The 27,973-nt window shown below is 41.7% G+C and overlaps 1 protein-coding gene across 1 annotated transcript in view; it reads left to right on the top strand.

Moving 5' to 3' along the window:
* Positions 1-27,973, top strand: part of FOXK1 (forkhead box K1) — a 107,204-nt gene that overhangs the window by 67,502 nt on the left and 11,729 nt on the right. Inside the window, exons 4-9 of the mRNA XM_029049501.2 lie at positions 20,466-20,622; positions 21,282-21,428; positions 22,686-22,879; positions 24,532-24,698; positions 24,869-25,147; positions 26,859-27,083. Of these exons, the coding sequence (XP_028905334.1) occupies positions 20,466-20,622; positions 21,282-21,428; positions 22,686-22,879; positions 24,532-24,698; positions 24,869-25,147; positions 26,859-27,083 (1,169 nt within the window). The remainder of the gene's footprint in view (positions 1-20,465; positions 20,623-21,281; positions 21,429-22,685; positions 22,880-24,531; positions 24,699-24,868; positions 25,148-26,858; positions 27,084-27,973) is intronic.

Below are 27,973 nucleotides of genomic sequence, written 5' to 3'. Positions count from 1 at the left end.
TTATCCTTCAGCCTCCCTCCCCCCACAAACCTCCCCATCCCTTAAAAGTCCAAATGATGCAGCTGAAGCTGTTTATGGTACATTCATGCAAAGTCTTAGCCACAAAGGATTAAGCTCCAGTTGGATTTTCAAAATGTGCAGCTAAGAACTGATCCAGGAAGTGAGGGAGCCAGACCCTCATTGCAGTCTGAGATAAAATGAACTGATTGAGGGATTGAAGAGGCTTTGCCATATTTCTGGGCTGATACATTTTTAACATAGTGTGTGTGGCAAGGCAGAATGCCAAATAATTATGAACTCTGATATCACCTGCAGTGTATAGAAGAGTTACACACACAAACATCTTTCTACTGTACTGTGTATATGTGTGTGTGTGTGTGTGTGTGTGTATACAGATATATACACACACAGTAGAAAGCTGATTCATATTTGGAAAATTTAAATGGCAGGAGTGAGACTGCCTGAAATAGCTAAATCCAGTTTTGTATAGTGGTCTGATAGAGTTTTAAGTGCAATTAAACAGTTGGCTTTCTGTAAAATTGCTAAAGGGATATTAGAATTCTAGTGTTGCCCACTAGCTTGGGTTAGTGGTAGCTGCCATTTTAGGGCAAGGACCTCCCACATTCCCCATAATTATTCTAGACTTAATGAATCAATGATATTTATTGAGTGCTGATATTTATTGAGTGCTTACTGTGCGCAGAGAACTATATGGCGTGCTTAGGAGATTCATGAGTGAGGAATAGAGTTACTACTACAGCACAGTTCTAACTAGCCCTGGATGGCTTTTTTTTCTTTCCCCAATTCTAAATCACTAATGTCTCCTTTTTAACCCAGATGACAGGAAGCATACCTTCTACTGTTCTTAGTCTCCGTCAAGCAGTTGAGTTATGCATTGTGAGCCGGCACCCTCTAAACACTTTGATACTCGCCTCACCTCCACAGCACTAATGTGCATCGTTATACTCTGTTGCTTTCCCTTCCTGAGAGAAACTGTGTGGCGAGTTGGTTAGAGTATGGGCCTGGAACTCAGAAGGACTTAGCTTTTAATCCCAGCTTTGCCTGTTGTCTGCTGTGAGACCTTGGTTAAGTCACTTCACTTCTCTGTGCCTCAGTTTCTTCATCTTAAAATGGGGATTAATACTGGGAGCCCTATGTGGTACATGGAGTGTATCCAACCTTATTAGCTTTTATCTACCCCTCTGCTTAATACAGTGCCTGGGCCATAGTAGACACTTAACAATAGCATTCAGAAAAAAAGGAAAGGTTTATCTTCCCCACTAAGCTCTTTGAGGGCAGGCATCATGTCTGCCTACTCTGTTGTATTCTCCCAAGCTCATAGGCACATAGAACAGTGCTGTGCTTAAAGTGAGTGCTTAGTAAATACCATTGATTGATCGAGATCATGTTAGGCACACTTTTATCATTTGTATTTGCACTTATAGATGGACAGTAAAACCTTTTTAGTTTGGACTTGAAGGTCCCAAAGTTTGAGGACTTGTTAAAAGTTCTTTATTTGGGGAGGATTGGAGTGGGAGAGAGAGGGTGGAGAGAAGTTTGTTACATGGTAGTTTCGTTATAAAGAGTTCCTTTCTTTGCGGTATTACTGTATATACAGCATCCTTTGGTAGAGTATTAATGGTAATTTTAGATGACTTACCTTTTATTCTAAGCTTTGTTCTCCAAAAGAATGTAAGCAACCAGATCAGGTTGTATCTCAGCCTAGGTCTAATCTGATATACTTCACACATTCAGAGAACAGTTGTTACAGATGAGTAATCTGTGTTTTCTGTGTGCAAAATCCCAAGGTATATTATTTTGTTATTTCCAATTTCATATCCCCAAAGCTTAGCAGCTTCTTGGAAGCCGCACCTCCTGAACTCTATCTGCCACTGCCTTCCCTGCTGTAGTAGCCTTGAAAAGTTCCTCTTAGTCCCAGGAAGAGTTGGATCTTGCTTTGGGCCACTGTAATCTCTGCCGTTCTCTGTGGGGTGTGCAAGACTGATGAATGGGAGCGGAAGTAAAAAGAAGTAGTATGGCCTAGTGGAAAGAGCATGAATCTGGAAGTCTGAGGATCTGGATTCTAATTCTGCCTCTGCCACATGTCAGCAGTGTAACCTTGGACAAGTCACTTAACTTATCTGTGCCTTAGTTACCTCATCTGTAAAATAAGGCTTTTTGATTGCGAGCCCCACATGGGGTATGGACTGTGTTCAACCTGCTTAGCTTGTATTTACCTCGGTGCTTAGTACCATGCCTGGACGTAGAAAGTGCTCAACAAATGCCATTTTTATTTAAAAGGTAACAGGTAAGGCACAGCTTACCAGCAACCACCCTCACCACCAGGGAGTGTGCACCTATTTGCTTTCTGACATGGAGATAACTCCTATTAAGAAATGAATTGGCCTTACTTTGCTTTGCGAGTGAGGATGTATAAAATGCACCAGCAGGCCTGCTGTTAGACAACTTTGACCCAGAGATCAAAACCCAGTCCTGGATACAGGGCTAATTGTGGTGTGGTGTGGCCCTGCCCTTTCCAACCAATGGGACTCCTTAGAGCTGCCCCCAGGAAGGGTGACAGAGAAAGAACAGTTTGTCATGTGCTCGAATGACATGTGCTTTGGTGAGAAACAGCATGGCATAGTGGATAGAGCACAGGCCTGGGAATCAGAAGGTCATGGGTTCTAATCCCGGCTCTGCCACATGTCTGCTGTGTGACCTTGGTTAAGTCACTTAACTTCTCTGGGCCTCAGTAACCTCATCTGTAGGATGGAGATTGAGACTGTGAGCCCCAGGTGGGACAGAGTCTGTGTCCAACCCGATTTCCTTGTATCCACCCCAGCGCTTTAGTAGAGTGCCTGGCACAAAGAAAGTTCTTGACAGATACAATAATAATATATAATATGATATATATTAAATTATTATTATCGTTTAGTCAGCCTACTTCCACTCGTTCCCCACAGAGTGCCTGGTCTCTGGAGGCCTCCTGGCTGGGAAGGGCAGGCCACAGGGCAGGGGGGTGTCCAGAGTTGGTTGAGGATCCCACACTGGGTTATCAATTCTGGCCCCGCGGGCCACGAAGACTTCTCCTGGCTGGGTTTCAGAATCCAACCAGCCTTCACATCCAGTTCCGCAGCCTTTTACAAGAGACTTAGAGTGGGTCAAATGTCAAGTGGTGTAGCTATAATAGTGCTAGGTGTATTTGTTCCTTTAATCCAAGAGTGTCTTAAAGGAGTTTCTTTCAAAGTAAAACCGGGATCGTTTCATTTTCTGCGGAGGCACAGTTGAAAGCAGGCAAGAAATTTGAAAAGAAGCTTTTAGGTGGGCATGGGTATGAACCCCAGACAGGATGAAAAAAATTTCCCAGTGGTATTTCAATTAATTACAGCAATCAAGTGATTCAGCTGTTCAGGTAGAGCTGGGCTTTATAATCTTCGCATCGCATTAGTGCCTGAAGGACAGTAGTGGTTTTGTACAGGAGTAAAACAAAAACAAACAAAAAAAAACAACAACCCTGTTTTTCTTTGTTCGCAGAATTGGACACATGTTTAATGAAGCTATTCTAGGAAGTCAGGCTAGTGGTGGTGTAAGATGTGGTTTGAGCTCTCCGTTCAGGCAGCTAGTTTGGTTTATATTTAACCTCCTCATCTAGATGAAGCTAGTGGGAATGGGAGGGGCTTCAAGTGCCTTCGCTTGCGTCTGGTAGGTAATTTCCATTCAGTCATTTTCTGTGAAGTCACACTGAAGGGCTTCCGCATAACCGGAGCTGCACCTTTGCCTCTGACATATCTGGACAGTTTTTGATTCCAATAAAATGTTGGCCTCTGGGGAAAGTGGAAATCAAGGGACTGGATTTTTCATTTTGGCCTTCTAATGAAGTGTTATAAAAGAGGATTTATGTTTACATCCGTTTATCTTCGCAGGGCGGAATTCAATTGAGTGTTTAAAACCTCAAAGCCTCTTGAGGTTTTGCTTGCCAAAACTCTTTTCGTTTTGAGTTTCTGTTGTAGGGGAAGAAAGGCGGTGTTTACAAACATTCCACTTCACCCTCCTCTCCCTGTTCTCCTCTCCCCCCTACTAGTTAATTCACTGTTCTGGAACTCGGGAGGTGGTTGGAATGTAGGATTCTCCTGGGGAAAGGGCGCATTATTCCTCCGAGGGATTCAGTGTGATCTGTGCAGCAAATCCAGAATCTGAGTGTCTGTGTGGTGTCCTTCTAGGGGCCCGAGTCTTGCCGACTGACCGCTTTAGCCGGAGAAGACACGGCGCTAGCCCTGGCAACGCCTTTGTTCCCTTTCGAAGAATGCTTGGAGAGGAGAGTGCAGGGTTGGAGCGCTCTGGCCTTGCCCCACTTCCCCTGGTGTGTTGGAGATTTATTTTCATTAGCTCAGCTCTCCTCCTCCTCCTCCTCCCCCCAGTGTTTACTTTCCTAATTTGGTGTGCATTGGTCTCGCTCATTTCTGATTGGCTGTTGGAAAATTGTTGCAGTGTAGATATCTGTGGACGGGTTAGTTTCCTTTTTGGAAAGAGTTTCCTTCTGCCCCACCTCCTTGCCAAACTCTCAAGTTAGGTATTACCTGCAGGACCAGGGGAATAAACCTACAACTCAAAATTACCAGAATCCCTGTCTTGGGACCTTGCTTTGTAATTCTTTAGTTTGGTTCCATACAGGTTTGTCTCTGTAATCTTCTCCATGTGTTTTGTTTTGGTTTTTTTTCCCCCCCAGTTTGTTTATTCTTTTCTTCTGAAGGGCACCACCTAGAGCCAGTGAACTTTGGTTACACAAAATCAACTCAGTCCTCAAGCGCTCACAGTGAAACCCACCTCCATGTTTATTTTAGAGGGGCTTTTTTTTTCGGGGATAGTAAATCGGTTCAACATTTGTAGGATTTGATTAATCAGAGGCCTTTGCCTAGCGCCCTCCAAAGCCACAATTTAGAAGATTTTGTAAAACTTTTCCTGGAGCTGTTTGACATCTGGGGAGGGGGTGGGAGGAGAGAACTATACTGAATGGCATCTCAGTGACAGGGAGAGGAAGGCAAGAGAGAAAAACTGTGTTTGTTTCCATTCTTATAAAGTCCATGGTTGTAGAGTTTGTCATTCCTTTGAAAAATAATTTGGCTTGGGGCATTCAACTTGGAAAACATTCAAAGTAGCGAAAACTGAAAAATGAGACTGTTTAGCATTAGAGTGAAAAGAAGGAAAAAATCAACTTTCATCTACAAAGAAGAGGTTTTTTTAAAAAAAATTACGTGATAACACAATAGCCTGTCACCTTCAGGAACCTAAGCTGCCTTGCTAAATTCAGACTGTGCTGCACTGAAATACAGGCCAAACTTGCAATAAATCTTTTTAGTTATGAGATTATCATTGTTGGGTTCCATGTTAGAAATCTTCATTTACATTATTGTGTCTTTCTGAAACCACTGAATCCATCTCAATATCTCATTAGTTTTAAAAGTTCTTAGAATTAGACTTTTTCTCTAAACTTTCCAAATCCTCTTGTAAGAGCACATATTTATAGAGGAAGTTATTTTCTGATTCTTTTTCATACTCCTCCTGACCCCAAATCCATCCGGTGTCATTACTTTCAATTTTCAGTGCTGTCTAGGCACTTGAGATTTCACTGAGAGTTTTTTGTGTAGAAACATACACCCATTAAATTTAAATCCCCAAACTGAATTTGTTTTGCAAAGATTGCTAGATTACTAAATTTCCTTCAGCAGACCAGCTGAAAAGTACTGGGTTGGTTTGAAATGCTACTTTAAAATATATAGCTACTATAATTTTCATAATGTTTGTTAAGAGCATTCTTTAAAGGTCTATGTTTGGTGTTTTTAGGGTGTTATCTCGTAGTGACACAGTTCCTAAGTGTGTTAATGGGCTTGTTGTGTTACATTTGATTAGGCATGTGACAACATGTGGGCACATGACCAAGGAATGGAACTCTTCAGATTTCCCAATCAGAAAACCAATGGAAAGGCAGAAAGGATGAGGAATAGATTCATTCATTCATTCAACAGTATTTATTGAGCACTTACTATGTGCAGAGCACTGTTCTAAGCGCTTGGAATGTACAATTCGGCAACAGATAGAGACAATCCCTGCCCATTGAAGGGATTACAGTCTAATCAGGGAGACAGATGGACAAAAACAAGACAACTTAATAGCAATAAATAGAGAAAAAAACAGTGTTACATGGGTTCATGGAAGAATATTCTTTGAAGGTGACCTGTGGGAAATCAGATCTATGAATGGGGCTACAAGCCACTTGGCTAGCATTAAGGGCCAAACTGAGGACTAATAAGTGATGATAATGATGGTATTTGTTCAGTGCTTATTATGTGTCAAGCACTCCTCTAAGCACCGGAGCAGATACAAGCTAATCAGGTTGGACACAGTCCCTGACCCACATGGGCCTCACAGTATTCCCCATTTTACAGATGAGTTAACTGAAGCACAGAGAATTGAAGTGACTTGCCCAAAGTCACACAGCAGACAACTGGCAAAGCCGGGATTAGAGAATCAGCGTGGCTCAGTGGAAAGAGCACGAGTTTAGGAGTCCCAGAGGTCATGGGTTCTAATCCCGGCTCTGCCACCTGTCAGCTGTGTGACTTTGGGCAAGTCACTTAACTTCTCGCTGCCTCAGTTACCTCATTTGTGAAATGGGGATTAAGACTATGAGCCTCACGTGGGACAACCTGATTACCCTGTATCTACCCCAGCCCTTAGAACAGTGCTCGCCACATAGTAAGCGCTTAACAAATACCAACATCATTATTATTAGAAGCCAAGTCCTTTTGACTCCCAGGCCTGTACCCTAACCACTAAGCAGCTAAACTCAGGACAGTATGTTGAACATCTTTTAGCAGGGTTAGTATCACTTTGAAAAAAATTGAAATTCCCCAAAACAGTTGAAAGTTTACAAAGGTGTTTCTTTCAGTAATTCACAATCTCAGAACTCTCAGCCCTGCTTTACAATTATGATGAAGGCTTGCTATTTCATTGTAGGTTTCAAAGGATGTTGCAAGAGGATTAAAGAAAAAAAATCACCCCACTAAATTTTGACCAGTTTTGCACATGCTTGCCAGTGCCTGTTGATGCTGCAGTAATCTAAAAAACCTTAGCCCTCTCAGTCGTTTTTCAATTTTTAGTAAATTATTTCCTGGATTATGAATATAATTTATATTAGGCCCCCATGCTAATTTGCCTGGCTGATTAAATATATTGTAATTTTTCATGCCTGATTTTATCCATTTGTTAAAAAGAGATGATAGTCCTGCATCACAGGCTTGTAGTGAGGTTATTCTGAAGAGCTCGAAGTTCTTGTAAGAAACTTATGTAAAACCCAGGGCATTATTATTTTTAATCATTTGAATGGGCTCAACATTCTCATACAAAGCTCCTGAAGGCACAGCAATTATGGAACGTTTTGAAGGCTGTAAACTCATTGAGGGCAGGGAGTGTGCTTGCGTATTGTTATATTGTACTCTGTCAAGTGCTTAATACAATGCTCTGCACACAGTAAGCACTCAGTAAATGTGATTATATGAGTGGAAGCAGGTATGCACATAAGTGCTCAATCGACAGAGGCGGCAAGGGGGATTGCCTCCACAGAATTTTAAGCTTGATTTCCAGTCTCGCTCATACCAGGTTTCTTACGAGACCTAAGAGTTTCCTGTCAGGGTCAGAAAGGTGTCTTTCTGACCTATTAGCTCTTTGATACCTGCCCCCTCATTCATTCATTCAGTCACATTTATTGAGTGCGTACTGTGCGCAGAACACTATACTAAGTGCTGGAAAGTACAGTTCAGCAATAGAGACCATCCCTACCCAATAGCGGGCTCACAGTCTAGAAGGGGAGAGACCAACATCAAAACAAGTAAAAAGGCATCAATAGCATCAGTATAAATAAATAGAAGTATATGTATATATATTTACATATATATATATATATACACACGCACATCAGAACAAGTAAAACAGGCATTAATATAAATAGAATTATAGATATGTACATGTATACACAAGTGCTCTGGGAGTGGGGAGGAGGGCGTACAACAAAGGGAGCAAGTCAGGGCGAGGTGGGGGGCAGAGGGAACTGAGGAAAAAGGGGGGCTTAGCCTGGGAAAGCCTCCCAATAGTCAGTCATATTTATTGAGCCCTTAGTGTGTGCAGAGCACTGTACTAAGTGCTTGGAGTAGTACAGTATAACAATAAACAGACACATTCCCTGCCCACAATGAACTTACAGTCCAGAGGGGGACAGTAACTATTTCCCCTAAAATTGCCTCTGCACCCCACACTCAAAATGAAAAGTTGACCTCGTGAGTATGGACCTTCATCAAGAGGAGAATCCCTATTTAGATGACAGTTGCATTTGGGCCTACCAATCCCTCCCAACCTGGCTTGCTCCTCCACATAGGGGAGGAAAACAGTAGCCAGGGGAGCTAACTGGTATAGTCAACAGTAGAGACAGTCCCTCAAGGGGCAGAGGGAGGGAGGGATTAGGCCAAATAAGAAGTGCCACCGAAGAAAACATTGGAGCCTAAATGAGCTTTATTGGTTTTGAATATATGTGTCTGTTCCTGAGGTCTTTAGGATAGCACTCTGTAGTGTTGTGAAGACTAAACACCCTAGATTAGTTTCAATCTTTGTCGATTGCGTTATAATAATAATACTAAGAATTGTGGTATTTGTTAAGCATTTACTGTGTCAAGTACTACGGTAGATAGAATATAAACAAATCAGATTCCATCCCTGTTCCACATAATGCGTACAGTCTAAGGGGGCAAGAGAACAAATACCTTATCCACAGGAATCTGAGGCAGTGTAAATGACTTTTCCGAGGTCAGATAGGCAATTGGCGGAGCTGGGATTTAAACCGAGGCCTCCTGATTCCCAGCCCCATGCTTTTTCCACTAGGCCATTCAACTTCTCTCAACCCTGATTATATACTAATTTAGTAGTTTTATTGCGTGTTCTCTGGGTGCAGTGCACTGTACGAAAGGCTTGGGCGGGAAAACCAGAAAGAAATGATGCATCTGCTGACTATATGTTGTTCACACTTTAACTAGGGAGACATAAATAAAAATATTAACAACCCGAGTTATAAAAATAATCAAATGTACAATTTAACAAACTTACATATATGTGCTTAAGGATAGGTGATAAATATGTATGTGCTGGAAATAGCCAGTGAGGCTGCACAATTTGGGTGTTGGGGATTTAACAAGGAAGACTGGTTGGAGCAGGTGGGATTTTAAGGGGGCTTCGAGTATGGGGGTGAGCTGTGGTTTGAGGCATTGGGGAGGGAGAGAATTTCAGTCTGTGAAAGCCTGAGCAAGGGAATGGAAGCGGGGTGACTTGAAAGGGTTGGTTATAGGAGATATCTACTGGGACGCCCTATGCAAAATGTGAGCAAGCAAAGCAGATTGGAATTGTGATTCCATGAGTTCAAACTCTTATGTTCCAAATGCAGTTTATTTACCAAGTGTGGATACCCTAATTCAAGATGTCGAGTGTTTGGAGCACATTTTGGCCCTGTTCTCTTTGAGGACAGAAACCACATATGCCCAAACCAGTAAACTGTAGCACGTAGGCCAATGCCAGGCACCCCAAGGACTCTCAAAAAAAGATCTGATAATACTGATGTCTCTATGTTTATTCGTTCTCAGCAATCCTTTACTGTAAGCATTATAAGCCATTTATTTTTGTAGCCAAAAAGCTCATAGGCTGTCATTCCACTCGCTGTGACTAGCCCGTTGGGCTGTCTTGGTTTCTCAACTGATGATGGACATTTAATTCAATCTTGCTTCCTTCTCAGAGCTGAGGGGAACAAAAATAGGAGTTTTCCAAGTCACAAGTAAATAATCTTATGAATCAAAAGAAAGCTGGCAAACAGTTGGCTTTTCTGAAAACCAAGAATGCTTCATGCCGAAAGAAGAGTTAGACAGTAGAGAAACTTAAACCGTGTCACTGGGAATTCAGGGAATTCCCCCATCTTGCTGTTGATGTTTCTATAAACTGAGGGCTAACTCACACACCTGTAGTTGATGGAGAAGTAGAGAGGGGATACTTGGGCCCATAAAGTTAAGTTTCAGAAAAGGTATTAATTGCAGAAAACAAAAGGAAAAAGTGAGGCTGGGAAAATTGAACTCTGTATCTGCCTGTATTTATCTATGGTAATTCCCTCCCCATTTTTCCTTTGTATTGAACTGGGATAACAGAGAAACCTCTTCAAGGAGAAATCTTGCTTGCTGAGGTAATCTTTGTTTCTGTTCTCATTTGAAAAGCCTTATCCAAAATGAGAAGCCTTATAGGAAAATTCAGTGGGTTCAATTTTTAAGAGTCTAATGTAGAGAGGAAGAAGATAGCTAGTAATGACCAGCAAATATTATTCAAAGGCTGCTGTTCCTCAGTTGTTTGGCACTCTGAGGTGCTGTACTTTGACCTCTTGCTTTATTTTTCACTTATGCAAAGGCCTCTGTACCATTTTCTGTCTCCAGTGGCATATCCTGCAGTAGGCCCCCAGCCAGATACTCTGTTAATGGAAGACAAAGACCTTTTAGAGAAACAGAGTCGCTTAATGGAAAACGCACGGGCTTGGGAGTCAAAGGATGTGGGTTCTAATCCCAGCTCCGCCACTTGTCTGCTCTTTGACTTTGGGCAAGCCACTTAACTTCTCTGTGCCTCAGCTACCTCATCAGTAAAATGAGGATTAAGACTGTGAGCCCCATGTGGGACAACCTGATTACCTTGTATCTACCCCAGCACTTAGAATAGTGCTTACCATATAGTAACCATTAACAAATACCATAATTGTTATGATTCTTTATACAAGTGAATATTGTCCTCATTGGGGGAAAGGAAGATGGGTTGGATCACAATCATCAGAAAGCCTAAAATGAGTACAGCCGTGAAAATTTTCATCTTGTTGACTTTATCTGATTTAAAATTACTGTGGGTGTTTTCCCTTCCTATTCAGCAAACCAGATCTCAGGTTCATCCTGAATTCTTTATCTGACTAGACGTTGAAATAATTTTGCCAGTAGAAAAAATGTCTAAAAACATTTGGCGGGATAATATAATGGTGATTATCTTTGAGGAAAGTCAGAGGCAGCCACACTCAATGTGAATCAGCAAATGCACTTTTTTAGGCAAGTGCCCCTTTGAAAAGCTGAAATTATTTCACACATACCAATTGTAATATTGCATCGGGGTTTTTTATTTGCTTTTTATGGTATTTGTTAAGTGCTTACTGTGTGTCAGGCCCTGTTCTAAGGCTAGGTCAGGTTGTACACAGTCCCTGTCCTATATGGGGCTCAGAGCCTGAGTGAGAGGGAGAACAGGTACTGAATCCTTATTTTACAGTTGAGGAAACTGAGGTAAAGAAAAGTTAACTAACTTCCTCAAGGTCACACTGCAGGCAAGTGACAGAGTTGGGATTAGAACCCACGTCCTCTGACTCCCAGGCTTCTGTCATTTCCATTAGGCCACACTGCTTCCCCAGTGTGATATTTGATGTCAAAACACAGTGCCATAAAGCAGTGTATTTTCATTAATATGATATCACAGCATACTTCGATCCTTAGCATATGGCTCAGCAATTAAAGAAAGAAATGACTAATGTTCTGACATTCATTATTTAAGAATCTTCATTTTTCATTCTCAAATCAGAAGCCTTTTACACCTTATAAATCCAATTACTGTGGTATTTAATCACTTATCTATCCGCTTCCACTCCTCCCCTCGGAGGGAAGACATATTTTCCTCCGTTTTATGTAAACTGAAAGAGTGAAGGAAGAGATTGCAGAAAAAAAATCATGTGAAACATGCTATAATTCTGACTTCTCTATTCTCATTTAACTCATGCATTCCCCAAAAGATGTAAGGGCCTCCTTGAGTCTAAGATTAAAGTATTCCAATACTTGTTTCTCTTACATTTCTCTTCTCCCAGAAATTCATGAAAAATAAATACATTCCAGTCTCTCTGTTAAAAAAAAAAAAAAATGGCATGTAAGCACATACTGGGTGTCCAACACTGTTCTAAGTGCTGGGATAGGTTCAAGTTAATTAGGTCAGACACAGTCCCTATCTTGCATGGGGTTTACAGACCAAGTAATCAGTCAGTCAATCAAGCGTATTTAGTGAGCGCTCACTGTATGCAGGTTAAAAAAAAAATCACACCTGTTTGCATCCAAAACAAGGGAAATATTTAGATTGTTTACAAAATGACGAACAGATACTGTCCAACAAAGCTTTCCAAATGTTTTTGACAGTATCTTCCATTTTAAAAATACCCTCAAATTGAGGGTGTTTACATTTATAGAAGGATTCGCTAATTAAATGTATCCCCTGCAGTAGTTCTGTTGTCTATAGCTTGCTTGCTTTAAAATAGGGGGACATTGACTACAACTGTTCTTATACTTTTGCTTTCCAAAGTTCAAACAAGTCCATCCTGGCCTTCATAAAATTAGCACTATCAGCAAAGGCAGGATGGTCTTTGTGATTTTTTTCTTGGCCTTGTTGCTTGTCTTGAAGAATTATTGAGATATGTGACTAAATTATTAAATATATTCCCGTGACAAGGCTTTATACTACAATGAATTTTTTAAGTTATAAAAGGTTTGAGAGAAACTTCTAATTTTTTTCCTTGTTTTCACTGAACTTGGATTTCCATAATTTGTGATGAGTTGGAGCTCCAAGTACTTTGTATAGTCAACAGAGGTTCCCCATAGTTAGAATAATAATAATAACAATAATGATGGCATTTGTTAAGTGCTTACTATGTGTCAAGCACTATTCTAAGCACTGGGGTAGAAACAAGATAAAAAGGTTGGACACTGTCCCCGTCCCACTTGGGGCTCACAATTTTAATCCACATTTCATTGATGAGGTAACTGAGGCACAGAGAAGTGACTTGCCCAGGGTCACACAGTAGACAAGTTGACAGAGTCAGAATTAGAACCCAGGTCGTCCTGACTTCCAAGCTCGTACTCTATCCACTAGGCCAAGTCCCTTTAGTGTGCACAATAATCCCCAATCATTCTGCTTCATTAGTGTTCTAGTGAGGTAGGTAAAAGGTGTTAAATATATTCACTATTGGGGAATGATCAGTGGCATATTTTGTCCTATTGTAGAAAAGCAGTAGCCATTTTGCGAAGGTTGGTATTGCCTAAACTTCATGTTGAGGAGTACTTGGTACTACATATAGTTCAAATGAACGCCACACATATGATTCCCAAAGGAAATTTTTGGAAAATAAAGATGGGAGTTAATTATTAAAAGGGAGGTCCTTCCCTCTGCCCTTTTGATTTAAGTTTATGTGATGTTACTCTTAAGAGTAAAAACCCCAAATGCTGTGCTTGTTCATTCATTCAGTAGTATTTATTGAGCGCTTACTATGTGCAAAGCACTGTACTAAGTGCTTGGAATGTACAATTCGGCAACAGAGACAATCACTGCCCATTGAAGGGCTTAGTCTAATTACTTGAGCAGCCCTAAAGGGTACCATTGTTGAGTGACAGTTTTTATTTTGAGTAAAAGTGGTTACATGTACCTCTCATGATTTCAGCTTTATTCATCACCTCATCAAATGCCCCTTTGCCTTGTACAAAATGTAAATTCATTACCTATTTTTAGAATTTTATCTTTGCTCTTTTTGACTGTGCCCTTATCTCTGTCTGGGTCATTGTAGCTTTCTTAGATTATAAAGCTCTGAAAAGTCTAGGGATTTTTGTCTTGTCTGTGGTCTTATGTGGGGCCTGGCACAGGGCAGTTTGCAAAATGATCTTTATAGGTGGTTTTGGTGATGACATTTTGGGTGCCTGAAACAAATGTGGGCAGTGGTATGACATCAGATCCCTTTAAATTCAACTCCCTTTAAAAAACAACTCTCTGATCTCCTGCCATTTTTTTCAGAAACCTCATTGTACTCTCGATGGAACCTTTGTTACTGAGCACTGGTCTGGGAATGAGAAGAACTTGAGTTTTGATCCCGGCTCTGCCACTTATCTGCTGGGTGACCTTGGGCAAGTCACTTTTCTGGGCCTCAGTTACCTCATCTATAAAATGGAGATAGAGGCTGGCAGCCCTATGTGGGACAGGGATTGGGTCCAACCTGATTTCCTTGTGTCCACCCCAGTGCTTAGTACAGTGCCTGGCATATAGTAAGCACTTAACAAATACCATTATTATTATTGTTCTTAATGAATTAATTGCTTACTCCACCAAGGACCAAGAGAAGGCTGGTTTTAGATCTAGTTCCTCTGACTCCCCTTTGTGTCACTAGGAGATGAGAGCTAGCTGGTGGAGATCTTCACCCACTGGCTCTGACTTCAGAAGTGTCTGAATCACTTAATTTAGATCCTGGAATCCTTTGGAGGTGAAGCTCCCTGATTTCATTGCTTCAAAGGGACTCCCTGCTATCCCTGCATGGGCCTGCCTCCCCTGAAGACCTTGATGCAGATGGATTCATTGAATCAGTATATTTCTGTGTCTTGTCCATTTATTGACTTAATTTCAAATGTTGCATTTTATTGTTTTTTCTTATACCTACCTGGAGAGCATCACCATATATCCCATAATTTGGCACCCTCGAGTGGGTTGTTTTTGAAATTCATAGCTGCAGTAGAATACTCCAAAACAAACAAGAACCCATGGTGGAAAATGTCTGCCCTGGAGTTACAGAGTTTACATTAGGTTCAGTCTTCACTCATGAGGAGTTTCAACTAGAAGGGGAGAAAAAACAGGTGAAGGTGTATTCACTGTGGCCACAGATATAAAGCCGGCCAAAATTACAGATTATAATAATAATAATTATGGTATTTGTTAAGAGTTTACTATGTACTGAGCACTGTTAATAATAATAATAATAATAATAATGTTGGTATTTGTTAAGCACTTACTATGTGCAGAGCACTGTTCTAAGCACTGGGATAGACACAGGGGAATCAGGTTGTCCCACGTGGGGCTCACAGTCTTAATCCCCATTTTACAGATGAGGTAACTGAGGCACAGAGAAGTTGTGACTTGCCCACAGTCACACAACTGACAAGTGGCAGAGTCAGGATTCGAACCCATGACCTCTGACTCCAAAGCCCATGCTCTTTCCACTGAGCCACGTTGCTTCTCTAAGCGCTGGGGTGGTTACAAGGTAATCGAGTTGTCCCACTTGGGGCTCACAGTTTTAATCCCCATGAGGTAACTCAGGCACAGAGAAGTTAAGCGGCTTGCCCAAGGTCACACAGCAGACAAATGGCAGATCTGGGATTAGAACCCGTGTCCTCTGACTCCCAAGCTCGTGCTCTTTCCACTAAGCCATGCTGCTTCCCATCAAGAATGTCCTTTAGAATTTAGGGTTGTATATTCTAGGGAATGGAGTTTGTCTCCATTTTGTATATTCATTTTTGTAATTGTGTTAAATGGCCCTTGGCCCTCCCTGTAGGAGTATTGGAGGTGGTGAAATAAAGGACTTTTGTGATTTTGCTTTTCAACACCGTGGCAGGGTAAGGTGCAGAAGAAGAATGCAAACGAAGTGTATTATTAACAGATTTGTCTTTCCAATTTGTTCTAATCCAACATGTATGTTTCTGGGTGGTGAAACAAATTTCAGTTTATTTCAGTTTAGTCATTTCAGTTTGGTCTTTTCATGATTCCTATTCTAATAGTGCCATCTTGTGGTGACTTTGTAACACTAAAAACGTGAAGATGCTGATCCGTCTTTAGTGGCTTTCCTCTTTCTATTCATTTATTCAGTCGTATTTATTGAGTACTCACCGTGTACAGAGCACTGTACTAAGCGCTTGGAAAGTACAATACAGCAATAGAGACAATCCTTGCCCACAACGGGCTCACAGTCATTTTATTTCTAGGTTACATCCTAGATTTTTTGATACGGATATATTTTATCACAGACAAAAACATGCAACAAAAGCTAGTCCTGGGCAGGAAATGTGCCTATTAACGCTTTTATATTGTATTCTCCCAAAGCACTTGGTAGATCATCATCAGTGGTATTTATTGAGTGCTTAGTATAGGCAGAGCACCGTATTAAACATTTTGGAGAGTACAGTACAACTGAGTTGGAAGATATGTACTCTGCCCACAATTAGCTTACAGTCTGAAGACACAGGCAGGGGCTCACTATAGCCATTCCCTGACACCTTGGTCCTTGCAAAGGTCTAAAGGGCTGTCTTCCTGGATGACAAGGGGGTGGGCCTGGTATTGTGTGCAGTAAGAGCTCAATAAATACAATTGACTTTTTAAATAGTATTTGATTTTTTTAATAGTATTTAAGCATTTACTATATGTCAAGCACTGTTCTAAGTGTTGGAATAGATTCAAGGTTATCATGTTGGACACAGTCCCTGTCCCACATGGGGTTCACAGTCCAAGTAGGAGGGAGTAGAGTTTAATCCCCATTTTACAGTTGAGGAAACTGAGGCCCAGAGAAGTCAAGCGACTTGCCCAACATGACACCATCACTTCTGGGTTCTTGGCTCCAACCTTCTAAAAGTTTCTAGCTTCTGGCCTGGCTTGGATGAGGAAAAGAAGCCTTTTCCCTGTGAAATAGTTGTGCCAGTTCTTCCTCTGATGTTTCAGGGATCTATCTACACTTTCCTCTACATCATTACAACCTTATTCTTATTTGAAGAATCTTTTATTTTGAGTTTCAGTGACCCTTGCAAGGTTCTCTTCAAACTCCTCTTTTGACCTGCCATATTTCCTGTTTGCATCAGCCTGCCTCGTTTTAAAGTTTTCTGTTCTCACTCAGGCATACTTTCTGTCCATGCTGGGATGTTGGCTTTGCCTCCGGGCAGAGGGCTTTCTTGGCTCTGAACTATTTCTCCAGTTCTCTAGGGTGGGAAAACACTGATACTAGCTACTGAGTGAGGGTATGGGAATCTCTGATGTTGGACATTTTTAGAGAAAGAATAGGCAGCCTTCTGTCCTCCATATCTGTTTTAGACCCTTGCCTTCAGGGAGAAGCGGCATAGCTTAGTGGATAGAGCACAGGCCTGGGAGTTGGAATCCAACTAAACCCAACTCCACCACTTGTCTGCTGTGTGACCTTGGGCAAGTCACTTAACTTCTCTGTGTCTCAGTTACCTCATCTATAAAATGGGGATGAAGACTATGAGCCTCATGTGGGACAAGGACCATGTCCAACCTGGATAGCTTGTATCTACAGTGTCTGGCACATAGTAAGCACTTAACAAATACTGTAAAAAAATTTTTAAAAGAATAACTAAACTAACATCCAAACTAATGACTCAAGGCCGTAGTCTTTCACATGTGTCCAAATCTATAAGGGAATTTGTCTTTGACTAGAACTGTCATTAACACAATATTGGGAGCACTAGTTTGGTATAGATTGCTGGAAGTTAGAGTATAGCAAAATAAGATTCCTTCTTCCTAGGATGTTAGAGCATTAGAGAAGCAGCGTGGCTTAGTGGAAAGAGCACGGGCTTGGGAGTCAGAGGTCATGGGTTCTAATCCTGGTCTGCTGTGTAACTTTGGGCAAGTCACTTATCTTCTCTGTGGCTCAGTTACCTTATCTGTAAAAATGGGGATTAAAAAATGTGAGCCCCATGTGGGACAATCTGATTACCCTGTATCTATCCCAGTGCTTAGACCAGTGCTCAGCACATAGTAAGCGCTTAACAAATACCATTATTATTATTATTATTAATAGAAAATGAGAGCACTGCAGAGTACCATGAAAAGTATGCTAAATTCTTGAATCGTCCTTCGCTCTGCACAATATTCTCTACTGCCAAACAAAAATTACACAACTAAAAGAAGAACCGCACAAGTCATTACTGTACTGTTCCCTGCATTTGTTCATTCAGTCATATTTATTGAGCCCTTAATGTGTGCAGAGCACTGTACTAAACACTTAGACAACACATTCCCTGCCTACAATGAAGTTATAATCTAGAGGGGATTGAAAGCATGTAGCACGTTGATAGTGGCCCAGTGTTAGTCTGGCCTAGTGAAAAAAACTTCTCACCATTGGCTTTAAAGCACTCAATCACCTTGCCCCCTTCTACCTTACCTTGCTTCTCTCCTTCTACAACCCAGGCCTTGCTTCTCTCCATCTGCAACCCAGCCCACCCAGTGATGTCCCTCCATCTCACCTATCTTGCCACCGACCCAGTCCTGCCTCTGGCTTGGAACACCCTCCCTCCTCAAATCTGTCAGTTACTCTTCCTCCCTCCCTTCAAAGGCTTATTGAAGGCACATCTCCTCCAAGAGGCCTTCCCAGACTAAGCCCCACTTTTCCTCATTTCCCTCTCCCTTCTGCATTGCCCTGATTTGCTCCCTTTGCTCTTCCCCCCTCCCAGCCCCACAGCACTTATGTACATACCTATGATTTTATTTGTGTTGATGTCTGTCTCCCCCACCTCCCATGCCTCCCTATCTAGACTGTAAGCTCGTTGTGGGCAGGGAATGTTACTGTTTATTGTTGTATTGTACTTTCCCAAGTGCTTAGTACAGTGCTCTGCACACAGTAAGCACTCCTGATAAATATGATTGAATGAATGAATGAATAAATGAATGAAAAGAGCATAGGACAACAAGGGAGTCAGGAGACCCAGGTTTTGGTTCCAGCTCCACCACTGGCCTGTTATGTTACCTTTGGCAAGATACTTAACCTCTATGGACCTGTTTCCTCATCTGAAAAAGGAGGATAAGCTACCTGCCCTCTCCACCTCTTAGGTTGTGAGCCTAGTGTGGTGTAGAAATTGTGTCCTATTTGATTATCTTGCATCTATCCCAGCACTTAGCACACATAGTGGTCACTAAATTAAATACCCTACCTAGGGAATTTAATATTACTGGGATCCAAGCTTCTTCTAAATCAGTGACTCTTCTCTGCGGCCTGCTGATGATTTTTGAGTGGCCATCAACGAAGAAATCAAATCAAAATCGTTGTCCCCTTGCCCTTACCAACTCTCGGGAATTTAGACCCTGAAAGTACCTGCCTTTGGCAAGACCGAAGGCTTCTGGATTAAAGGGGATCTAGGTTAGGGGATGTCCAGCTTCCTTTGCACCTGGTGAAATTCAGCTTGGAGAAATCAAACAAGCATCCTTAAGCCTGTTTCAAGCTGCTGTGCTCTCTTTACTTGTTACTGCCTCTGGTACTCAGATCCTGTTGAATGTCTCAGGCACCTTATCAGTAGTTCATTAGCATTTCAAGTGGAACTTTGTAACTGTTAAAGTTCACCATAACCCCTTAAAGTGGTTACAATGACATGTCCTGTGAAGTGTTAATGATTCAGTAGGGGAGAAGTAGGCAACCCAAGTTCCAGAGGTAGGAAATGAGAGGGCGCCTACTGTTAAAAGGCAGATTTTTCATCCCCGGATCGTGGAAAACCAACTCAAATAGCAGAAAGCAGTGGAATACTTATAAGCAGGTTTGGAAAAAGTGAAGTCAGCAAGAGGAACCTATACATGTAAAAATGTATTGAGACTGCAGTTCTGTAGCCCTCTTACAGTCCTCTAGACTGAAAGCTTGTTTTTGGCAGGGAATGGGTCTACTGACTGTTATACTTTCCCCAGCATTTAGTATAGTGCTCTGCACATAGTAAGCACTCAATAAATATGATTGATGTCAGAGTCTAGACTTTAAGCTCATTGTGGGTAGGGGATGTCTATTATTGTATTGTACTGTCCCGTGTGCTTAGTACTGTGACCTGCACACAGTAAGCATAGAGAAGCAGCGTGACTTAGTGGAAGGAGCATGGGCTTGGGAGTCAGAGGACATGGGCTCTAATCCCAGGCTCTGCCATGGGGATTAAGGTTGTGAGCCCCATGTGGGACAGTCTGGTTACCTTGAATCTATCCCAGAGCTTAGAACAATGCTTGGCCCTTATGAAGTGTTTAAGAAATGGCCATAATTATAATTGTTAATAATAATAAATTCGATTGACTGAGTTTTCCCCACTGAGCCTAGCGGATGAGTCAGAGTGGATGGGGCCTGGAGAGGATCAGACCCTAATCCCTGTAAAAGCCCCAGCTGTGTAAAGTTACCATGCTGTGATAGTGGCAGCAACAGCAATCTGATTTGCACCTGTACCTGCTCGCTTCTTGCTGGAGTCCTGGCAGGGGTGGAGAATTGTAGGTTGGTTTAGAAGAGCATCGAGTCCAGGTTGGGTTGTCAAAGATCATTGAGCTAAAGTAGGAGGGAGAGAGCTGATAGAGTGCTTTAAGGCCAGTGGTAAGGAGTTTCTGTTTGATGAGGAATTGGTTGGGCAACTTGATTAAGAGATGAGTCAAGGATAAAGCCCTGGTTATGGGCATGAAAGACAGGGAGGGTGGTTGTACAGAGTAGGTGTGCAGTAATCGCTGTTGGCTAGATTTGATTAACTTCTTACAATAATTTGGGCTAAAGGGGCCCCCCAAATATTTTTGATCCAGAGATGAATGCACACTTGTTTTCTTTTTTCTCCTTACAGTGTTCCCAACTCTTGCCCAGCCAGTCCGCGTGGTGCTGGATCTTCAGGATATCGCTTTGTTCAGAACATTACCTCGGACTTGCAGCTGGCAGCAGAATTCGCAGCTAAGGCAGCTTCAGAGCAGCAGGCAGACACTTCTGGAGGAGACAGCCCGAAGGTTCAGAGAGATGTTCATTTCTTTTTGAGTAACCCACAATAATGGGCTCCTTGTGTCACAGGATAGAATGCAAGCAGATAATGCATTTTAGTTATAGCATTTTCTGTTGTCCCAAGGTGTGTGGTAGTGGAACTGCTCCAGATTTAGCATTCATTGTCTGTTTCTTTGAGACGGGTCACTACAGAGCTATTTATAGGAATCCACTGACGATAAAACTTTTCAAACAAAAAAAATGTAGTTCTCCTCATTTAAAGATCACTTCATCCTCATTTATTTTTATAAATCAGACTTGACTGTTTTCCACCTTGTAATATAGGCTTTTATACACTTATGTAAAATCGGCAGGAAGTCCAGACCAAAGTGATCACTGAAACTACAATTTCCCCCTAAAATTTGACATGGGGGTTATTCCATTTTGGGAGGAAGTGTTGTGCTGTAGCACACCATTCAAGAGAGATTAAAGGAATCTGTAGACAGTGCCCTCCTTGAAGAAAGATTTCTTCAGGGTCAGAGATTCCCTGGAACCAAAATTTATGATGACAAGCTATCGTCTACTCCATTGACTTCCACCATGCGAGTAAGTTAGGCTTGTGCTCAGATTTGGTATTGTGAAATTTCTCAAACCACCTTTATGTGCTGTGTTCTTTCATTTTCCACAGGATGAATCCAAACCACCTTATTCTTATGCTCAGCTAATTGTACAGGCTATCTCCTCTGCCCAAGACAGGCAATTAACACTAAGTGGGATCTATGCCCATATCACCAAGCATTACCCTTATTACAGGACTGCTGACAAAGGCTGGCAGGTGAGTCTTTAAAGTCCTCTTTCAATACCCTGAAAATCTCAGAAGTAGTTTTTTGTTTTATGGTAGTTAAGCGCTTATTGTTCTAAGTGCTGAGGTAAATACAAGTCGATCATATTGGACATAATCACTGTCCTACTTGGGGTTTATGGTCTAAGTAGGAGAGAGAACAGGTATTTAATCATCATTTACAGTTGAGGAAACTGAGGCGTAGAGAAGCTAAGTGACTTCTTAGTCCCAAGGTCATACAGCAGGCAGTTGGCAGAGCGGGGGTTAGAAGCCAGATCGTCTGTTTCCTAGGCCTGTGGTATTTCCACTAAACCATGCTACTTTCCATGCTGCCTACTTGAGATCAATTGGCCTGGAAAGCCAAGGAGAAGCAGTTGTTTCTAGACTGTAAGCTCCTTGAACTCTAATGTATTACACTCTCCCAAGCGCATAGTATATGCTCAGTAAATGTTATTGATTGATTGAGTCCTCTCTCAAGGAAATTGTTTTAGAGATGATTGGAGCACCTCCCCATTAGATCCCATAGGACCTCAGTGTTCTCGTATTACCTTCTCATATGTTTTTTTTGCCACTTATTCTACTGCCAGGAGAGGATGGATATATTCATTTCCCCCACCCTCTATAGCACTTCTGAACGAGTCTCTAAGCTCTGTGTTACTTCCCCCTACTTGTAATTTATTTTATTGTCTCTCTGCCCTATTCGAATGCAAATTCCTAGAGACCAGGGATTGATTCTACTAACACTATTGTACTCTCCCAAGAGTTTAGCACAGTGCTGTACACAGAGTAAGTGTTCAGTAAATACCACTGATTGATTTAAATGTGTATGTTTGTGTAATTTATTTGTGTGCCTTATTTTTCTTATATTTTAGTTCATTTATTTAGTCTGCATCTCTTCAATCTTGGCTTTTCCTCTGTCAGTCTTGCTGTATAGCCTTGGATAGTGATTGTCACTTATTTTCCTAAGTTTTTCATTTGTGTGATGGAATAACTATGATCTGTAATAAAAAACTGAGAAGTTACTGTGTTCACCATGTCTCTCAAACTCCAATAATTGACAAATGTGCTAGCCACCAGAGTTAATGAAGAACTCTATGTTGATTAGACTGCAGTGTCATGTCCTCTGCCTTATTAGCAGTTCATATCATTTGATATCCTTATTGCTGTAATTCTGGTTAACAAACACTGATGCTTATATGCTTGTGTGCTAAACTGAACCCCGATCAGTAAATGCTTCTGTTGCTTCTGCAGAATTCCATTCGTCATAACCTCTCTTTGAACCGATACTTTATTAAAGTCCCACGCTCCCAGGAGGAGCCTGGAAAGGGCTCATTTTGGAGAATCGACCCTGCCTCCGAAGCCAAGCTAGTGGAACAGGCATTCCGAAAACGGAGGCAGAGAGGGGTGTCCTGCTTCCGAACCCCCTTTGGACCTCTATCGTCAAGGTAACTACCTTTGGTCCCCACTTATTTCTCTACACTAATTTTTTTTTATTTCATTTGAAATCCAAAGAAAGTGTTCTCTTGTCTTGTGGTGTTCTCTCAAAAGAAGCTTATATTCTAAAAATAATATTTGAGAACCTATAAATATCTGAAAAGCCTTAAAAGAGTAAGCTGATATCTACTGATGTAACTTTATAATCCATAAAACAAAGAACATGTACACCAATTTAGATGCTCTTTGAAGGTCTAGGTATATACGTATATCCAGATCTTCGAATACCATCTAAATTGGTGTATACATTGGTGTGTGTATATATATGTGTGTGTTTGTGTATATTTTATAGTCCTGTAGACAATAAACTCGTGGCAGGGAATGTCTGTTATTATATTGTACTCTCCCAAGCGCTTAATACAGTGATCTGCACATAGTAAGTGCTCAATAAATATGATTGACTACATATATTGCTGCAGCATTTATCATTGTTTTATATATGTATAATATAAATATATAGCAGTTAAGATAATTTGACATCTTTATTGCTGTAATTCTGGTTAATACACATTGATGCTTGTGTGCTAAACTGAACAACGATAAATACTGCAGCAGTTTGGGGAAAATAAATTTTCATTTCTGAAGTTTCAAGTAATCCAGTTTAGTGGCCAAACCTGTCGCCTACATGCCAGCCTCAATAGTGACTTCTCAGCAGTCATCCGCTCCCTTTCCTCCTTTGGTAACTTCTGCTGTTGAGAATCTCAGCAGAGTACCAAATAGCAAAAGCCAAAGCTAAAAGTACTTCTAGGGTCTTGAGAACTCCGGGAATGTTCCAGCAAAGCCTTACTTTCAAGAACATTAGTTATATTTTAAAAATGGGAATGGAGAAAGTTCATTAAATGTAATCAGTGCCATATTGTGCTGCCTTTTTTTTTTTAAGTGATTGATAATCCCTTTAGGACTCAACATTTCCTGGAAATCTCTCCCTCATCCCTGTAATCCCTAAAATTTACTCTTCCCAGTGCTACTCCATGGTAGAGAAGCAGCGTGGCTCAGTGGAAAGAGCATGGGCTTTGGAGTCAGAGGTCATGAGTTCGAATCCCAGCTCTGCCACTTGTCAGCTGTGTGACTGGGGGCAAGTCACTTAACTTCTCTGTGCTTCAGTTCCCTCATCTGTAAAATGGGGATGAAGACTGTGAGCCCCACGTGGGACAACCTGATTCCCCTGTGTCTACCCCAGCGCTTAGAACAGTGCTCTGCACCACATAGTAAGTGCTTAACAAATACCAACATATATATATACTCAACCCCCTTCTAGTGTTCTTCCCTTTCCTCCTCCAGCCTGATGTTTGGGAGTATACTCAGATGCCCCCAGATTTCCTTCACAATTCCAGGAAATCCTGGAATTTGGTCATGGAGTATGATCCTGGTGCTCTCTTGCTAGAGCTCCACCCAGTTCCACAAAGGTTGATTTAACTTAAACACAGATTGATACCCCCTGTCTCCCCACCCCCCCACCCCCCCACCCCCGAAAAACAATATAGTGGGGCTATATATTTTAGGGAATTTAATGTTTTGTTTGCTTTGTAGTCTATTTCATCCCCTTAGTTGTGAGCCCTCTGACCTTTTCCTGATGGGTGCTGGTTGTGTTTTTGTTTTTCAGAAGTGCACCTGCTTCCCCTACTCATCCCGGGCTAATGTCTCCTCATTCTAGTGGTCTGCAGACTCCGGAGTGCTTATCGCGGGAGGGCTCACCCATTCCACACGACCACGATTTCGGGTCAAAATTAGCCTCTGTTCCGGAGTATCGTTATTCACAAAGTGCACCCGGTAAGGATCAGCTTACAACTCTTTACGGGGTTGATATTTATCTTGTTTCATCAACAGTGTGGGACTAGAGTTGAATCCTGACGTACAAAAAAGAAAACAACATCCCAGAAGTGGACTGCTTGTGAGTCAGTCCGGGAGCCTGATTTTTCTTCTCCCCTTCTTTACTTCAGGGTCTCCCGTCAGCGCTCAGCCGGTGATCATGGCTGTTCCTCCCCGACCATCCAATTTAGTGGCCAAACCTGTCGCCTACATGCCAGCTTCAATAGTGACTGCTCAGCAGCCATCCGCTCACGCAATTCACGTTGTTCAGCAAGCGCCCACTGTTACCATGGTCAGGGTTGTGACCACCTCTGCCAATTCAGCTAATGGGTACATATTAACCAATCAAGGCTCAGCAGGAGGTGCCCATGAAGCCGGAGCAGTATTGGACTTGGGAAGTGAACCAAGAGGTAATCTATCTCTTTGGTAATTTGGTTAACACTCAACCGGGGCAGTATGGGCTCCATAAATATGCACTGGGTTACACCGTGACTACTACGACTATAAAGACCACAGTAAATTGAAATCGAGAAATCTTTTAGTGTATTTTGATGGGAAAAATGTAACAGGGTGCTAAAGTAATAGACTTTTTCTACCGCTTTGGACACTCGGGCAGATTAAGTAATTAAGTAAAGATTTTTTTAAGAAAAAAAATTAAACAATACCTATTTAGAAGCATCTGTTCTCACAACTATGCCATGATCTCAAGTACAGTGAACACTGTAGGTGGAAACGTTATCACACTAATAATAACAATAATAATATTATTATACTGGAGAAGCAGTGTGGTCTCGTGGGTGGCACATGGGACAGGGAGTCATCAGGATGTGGGTTCTAGTCCCGGCCTGGCTTTGCCTCTTGTCTGCTGAGTGACCTTGAGCAAATCACAACCTCTTTGCACCTCTGTTACCTTATCTGTAAAATGGGGATTAAGACTGTGAGTCTCATGTAAGACATCAACGGGGTCTGATATGATTAGCTTGTACCTACCCCAGTGCTCATTGCAGTGTCTGGCACATAGTAAGCGCTTAATAAATATCATCAAAAGCCCACTAATAGATTGTCTAATAAGAGCACATTTATTTTCAGTGGCATATTTAGTTACATCTGAAATTTGAACTGTGGGGGATAATTTTAAACAAGAAAATCCTTCTGTTTATACTGTATGTATAATGACTGGACAGAAAGAGGAGAGCAGAATAATAATTTAGCTACAAATGATGAGGTCACAGATTAGATTGTTTGGGCCCAACAAGAGAAATCTGTTTACATTCTGGATGAAGGTCAGTTGTTGTTAGTGTTGTTATTATTATTATTATTATTGATAAATTATTATGGTATTTATTAAGCACTTAATATGTGCCAGGCCCTTTACTAAGCACTGGGGTGGATACAAACAAATGGAATTTGACACAGTCCCTGTCACACATAGGGCTCATAGTCTTAATCCCTATTTTACAGATGAGGTAACTGGGGCACAGAGAAGTTAAGTGACTTGCCCAGGGCCACACAGCAGACAAGTGGCAGAGGCAGCATCAGAAATTCCTGTGCATATCTCAGGAGTTTCAGGCCTATCAACATGCAGTGCCAAAAGGAGGATCTGGTTGGTTTTCCACAGGAGTGTCAGAGAGGGGCAGTAGGTATCTCTGACCCTCTCCACTGACAGGTTTCTTTCCAGATCCCCTTGTGCTCCTCCCAGACTCCCCTATACTGGCCATCTTCAACTATTACTACCATTTACCCCTTGGTCGCTTTCACTTTCCCACAATATCATCATCCCGGTCATTTGCCAGTGTGTCTAATCTAGTTGGAAAATAATTGGGGATTCCCAATATTCCAAAAAGCAATCACCGTCTTGAATTCTGTGAATTTATTATCTCTGTATTTACTGTTCTTTTCAGCCCTTGAAATATGGGGGTGTGCAAGCCAGATGTTGTACCCAATCAGAGCTGGATCCCTCGGAAAGCTTAACGTCCACATCCTCATCCTTTGATTTGGGTGTATGTTAACTTTGGCACACCTTCTTCCCTCCAAAGTAGATCGGTGTTAACCATCAGGTAAAATTGAGACAGTGACCCCATAAGGCTGCATGTGATTTTGATGTGCGTTAAATTCTGGCAGGTTTGGAAGATAAACCTACCATTGCGTTTGCAACAATTCCGACGGCCAGCCGGGTCATCCAAACGGTTGCCAGTCAAATGGCTCAGGGAGTCCCAGGACAGACAGTCACCATCCTTCAGCCAGCCACCCCGGTGACCATTGGGCAGCACCAACTTCCAGTGAGAGCAGTGACACAAAATGGAAAGCATGCTGTCCCCACCAACAGTATCACCGGCAGCGCTTATGGTAAGGATATGAAGACCTGGGCATTTTTCCCTTTTTAATGGGTTTATCTTTTTAGAAGAACAAAGTACAGGAAATGATCCCGCCTCTTGGAGGAGTTGTAACAGAAACCGGGCATACATATGAGTGCATTAGTATATACAGTCATAATATCCACATCTATTGGGGAAAACTTCGAGTTTCCTGTCCCCTACAATCTGCTAGGCCATAGCTTCCCTCACCCTCCACCCCCGCCACACCTTCTTACTAAGCCTTCTTAAGATCCCACCTGTTCCAGCAATTCTACCTCAATTATCCATTCTCTGATTCCTATCGCGCTTTTAACAGCCTCTTACACTGCTGTACTTATCAATGTCCATTCTCAGCACTTATGTGAATAGGCATATTTGATGTTTCTCTATTGGTCTCTCCTGTTATAAAGTGGTACAGGAAAAGAGTTTTTTGTTTCTGTTGTGTTTCTCAGCTGTTTAGATCAGTGCACTGTTCCCAAGGGCTCAATAAATATCATTGCCCCTACTGATTTTGCAAGTTTCCTGTATCATCAATATTTTATTTATTGAGTGCTTATTGGGTGCAGAGCACTGTACTAAGTGCTTGGAGAGTATAGTATAACAGAACTGATAGACACATTCCTTCCCCACAACTAGCTTACAGTCTAGAGGGGCATCCTTTTTTCTTAATAAGTTTCTCAATTACCCAGAGTACAACTGCCTCATCTTTGACCATTCCAATCTTATCTTTATGCATCCGTCCCCTTTGACAAAACTTTCCAACAGTTGAAACTCATAGTTTAATAGCTTTAAGGAATATTCACTGATAGATTTCCAGTGCTTATGTAACTTCCCTTTTTGCCCATTCTCATTCATTACCCTTTTCATACGTTTGTCCTTGGC

Source organism: Ornithorhynchus anatinus, chromosome 2 (genome assembly GCF_004115215.2).
Source record: "Ornithorhynchus anatinus isolate Pmale09 chromosome 2, mOrnAna1.pri.v4, whole genome shotgun sequence".
Taxonomy (NCBI): Eukaryota; Metazoa; Chordata; class Mammalia; order Monotremata; family Ornithorhynchidae; genus Ornithorhynchus; species Ornithorhynchus anatinus.
This window is presented reverse-complemented; position numbering and strand designations above follow the sequence as displayed.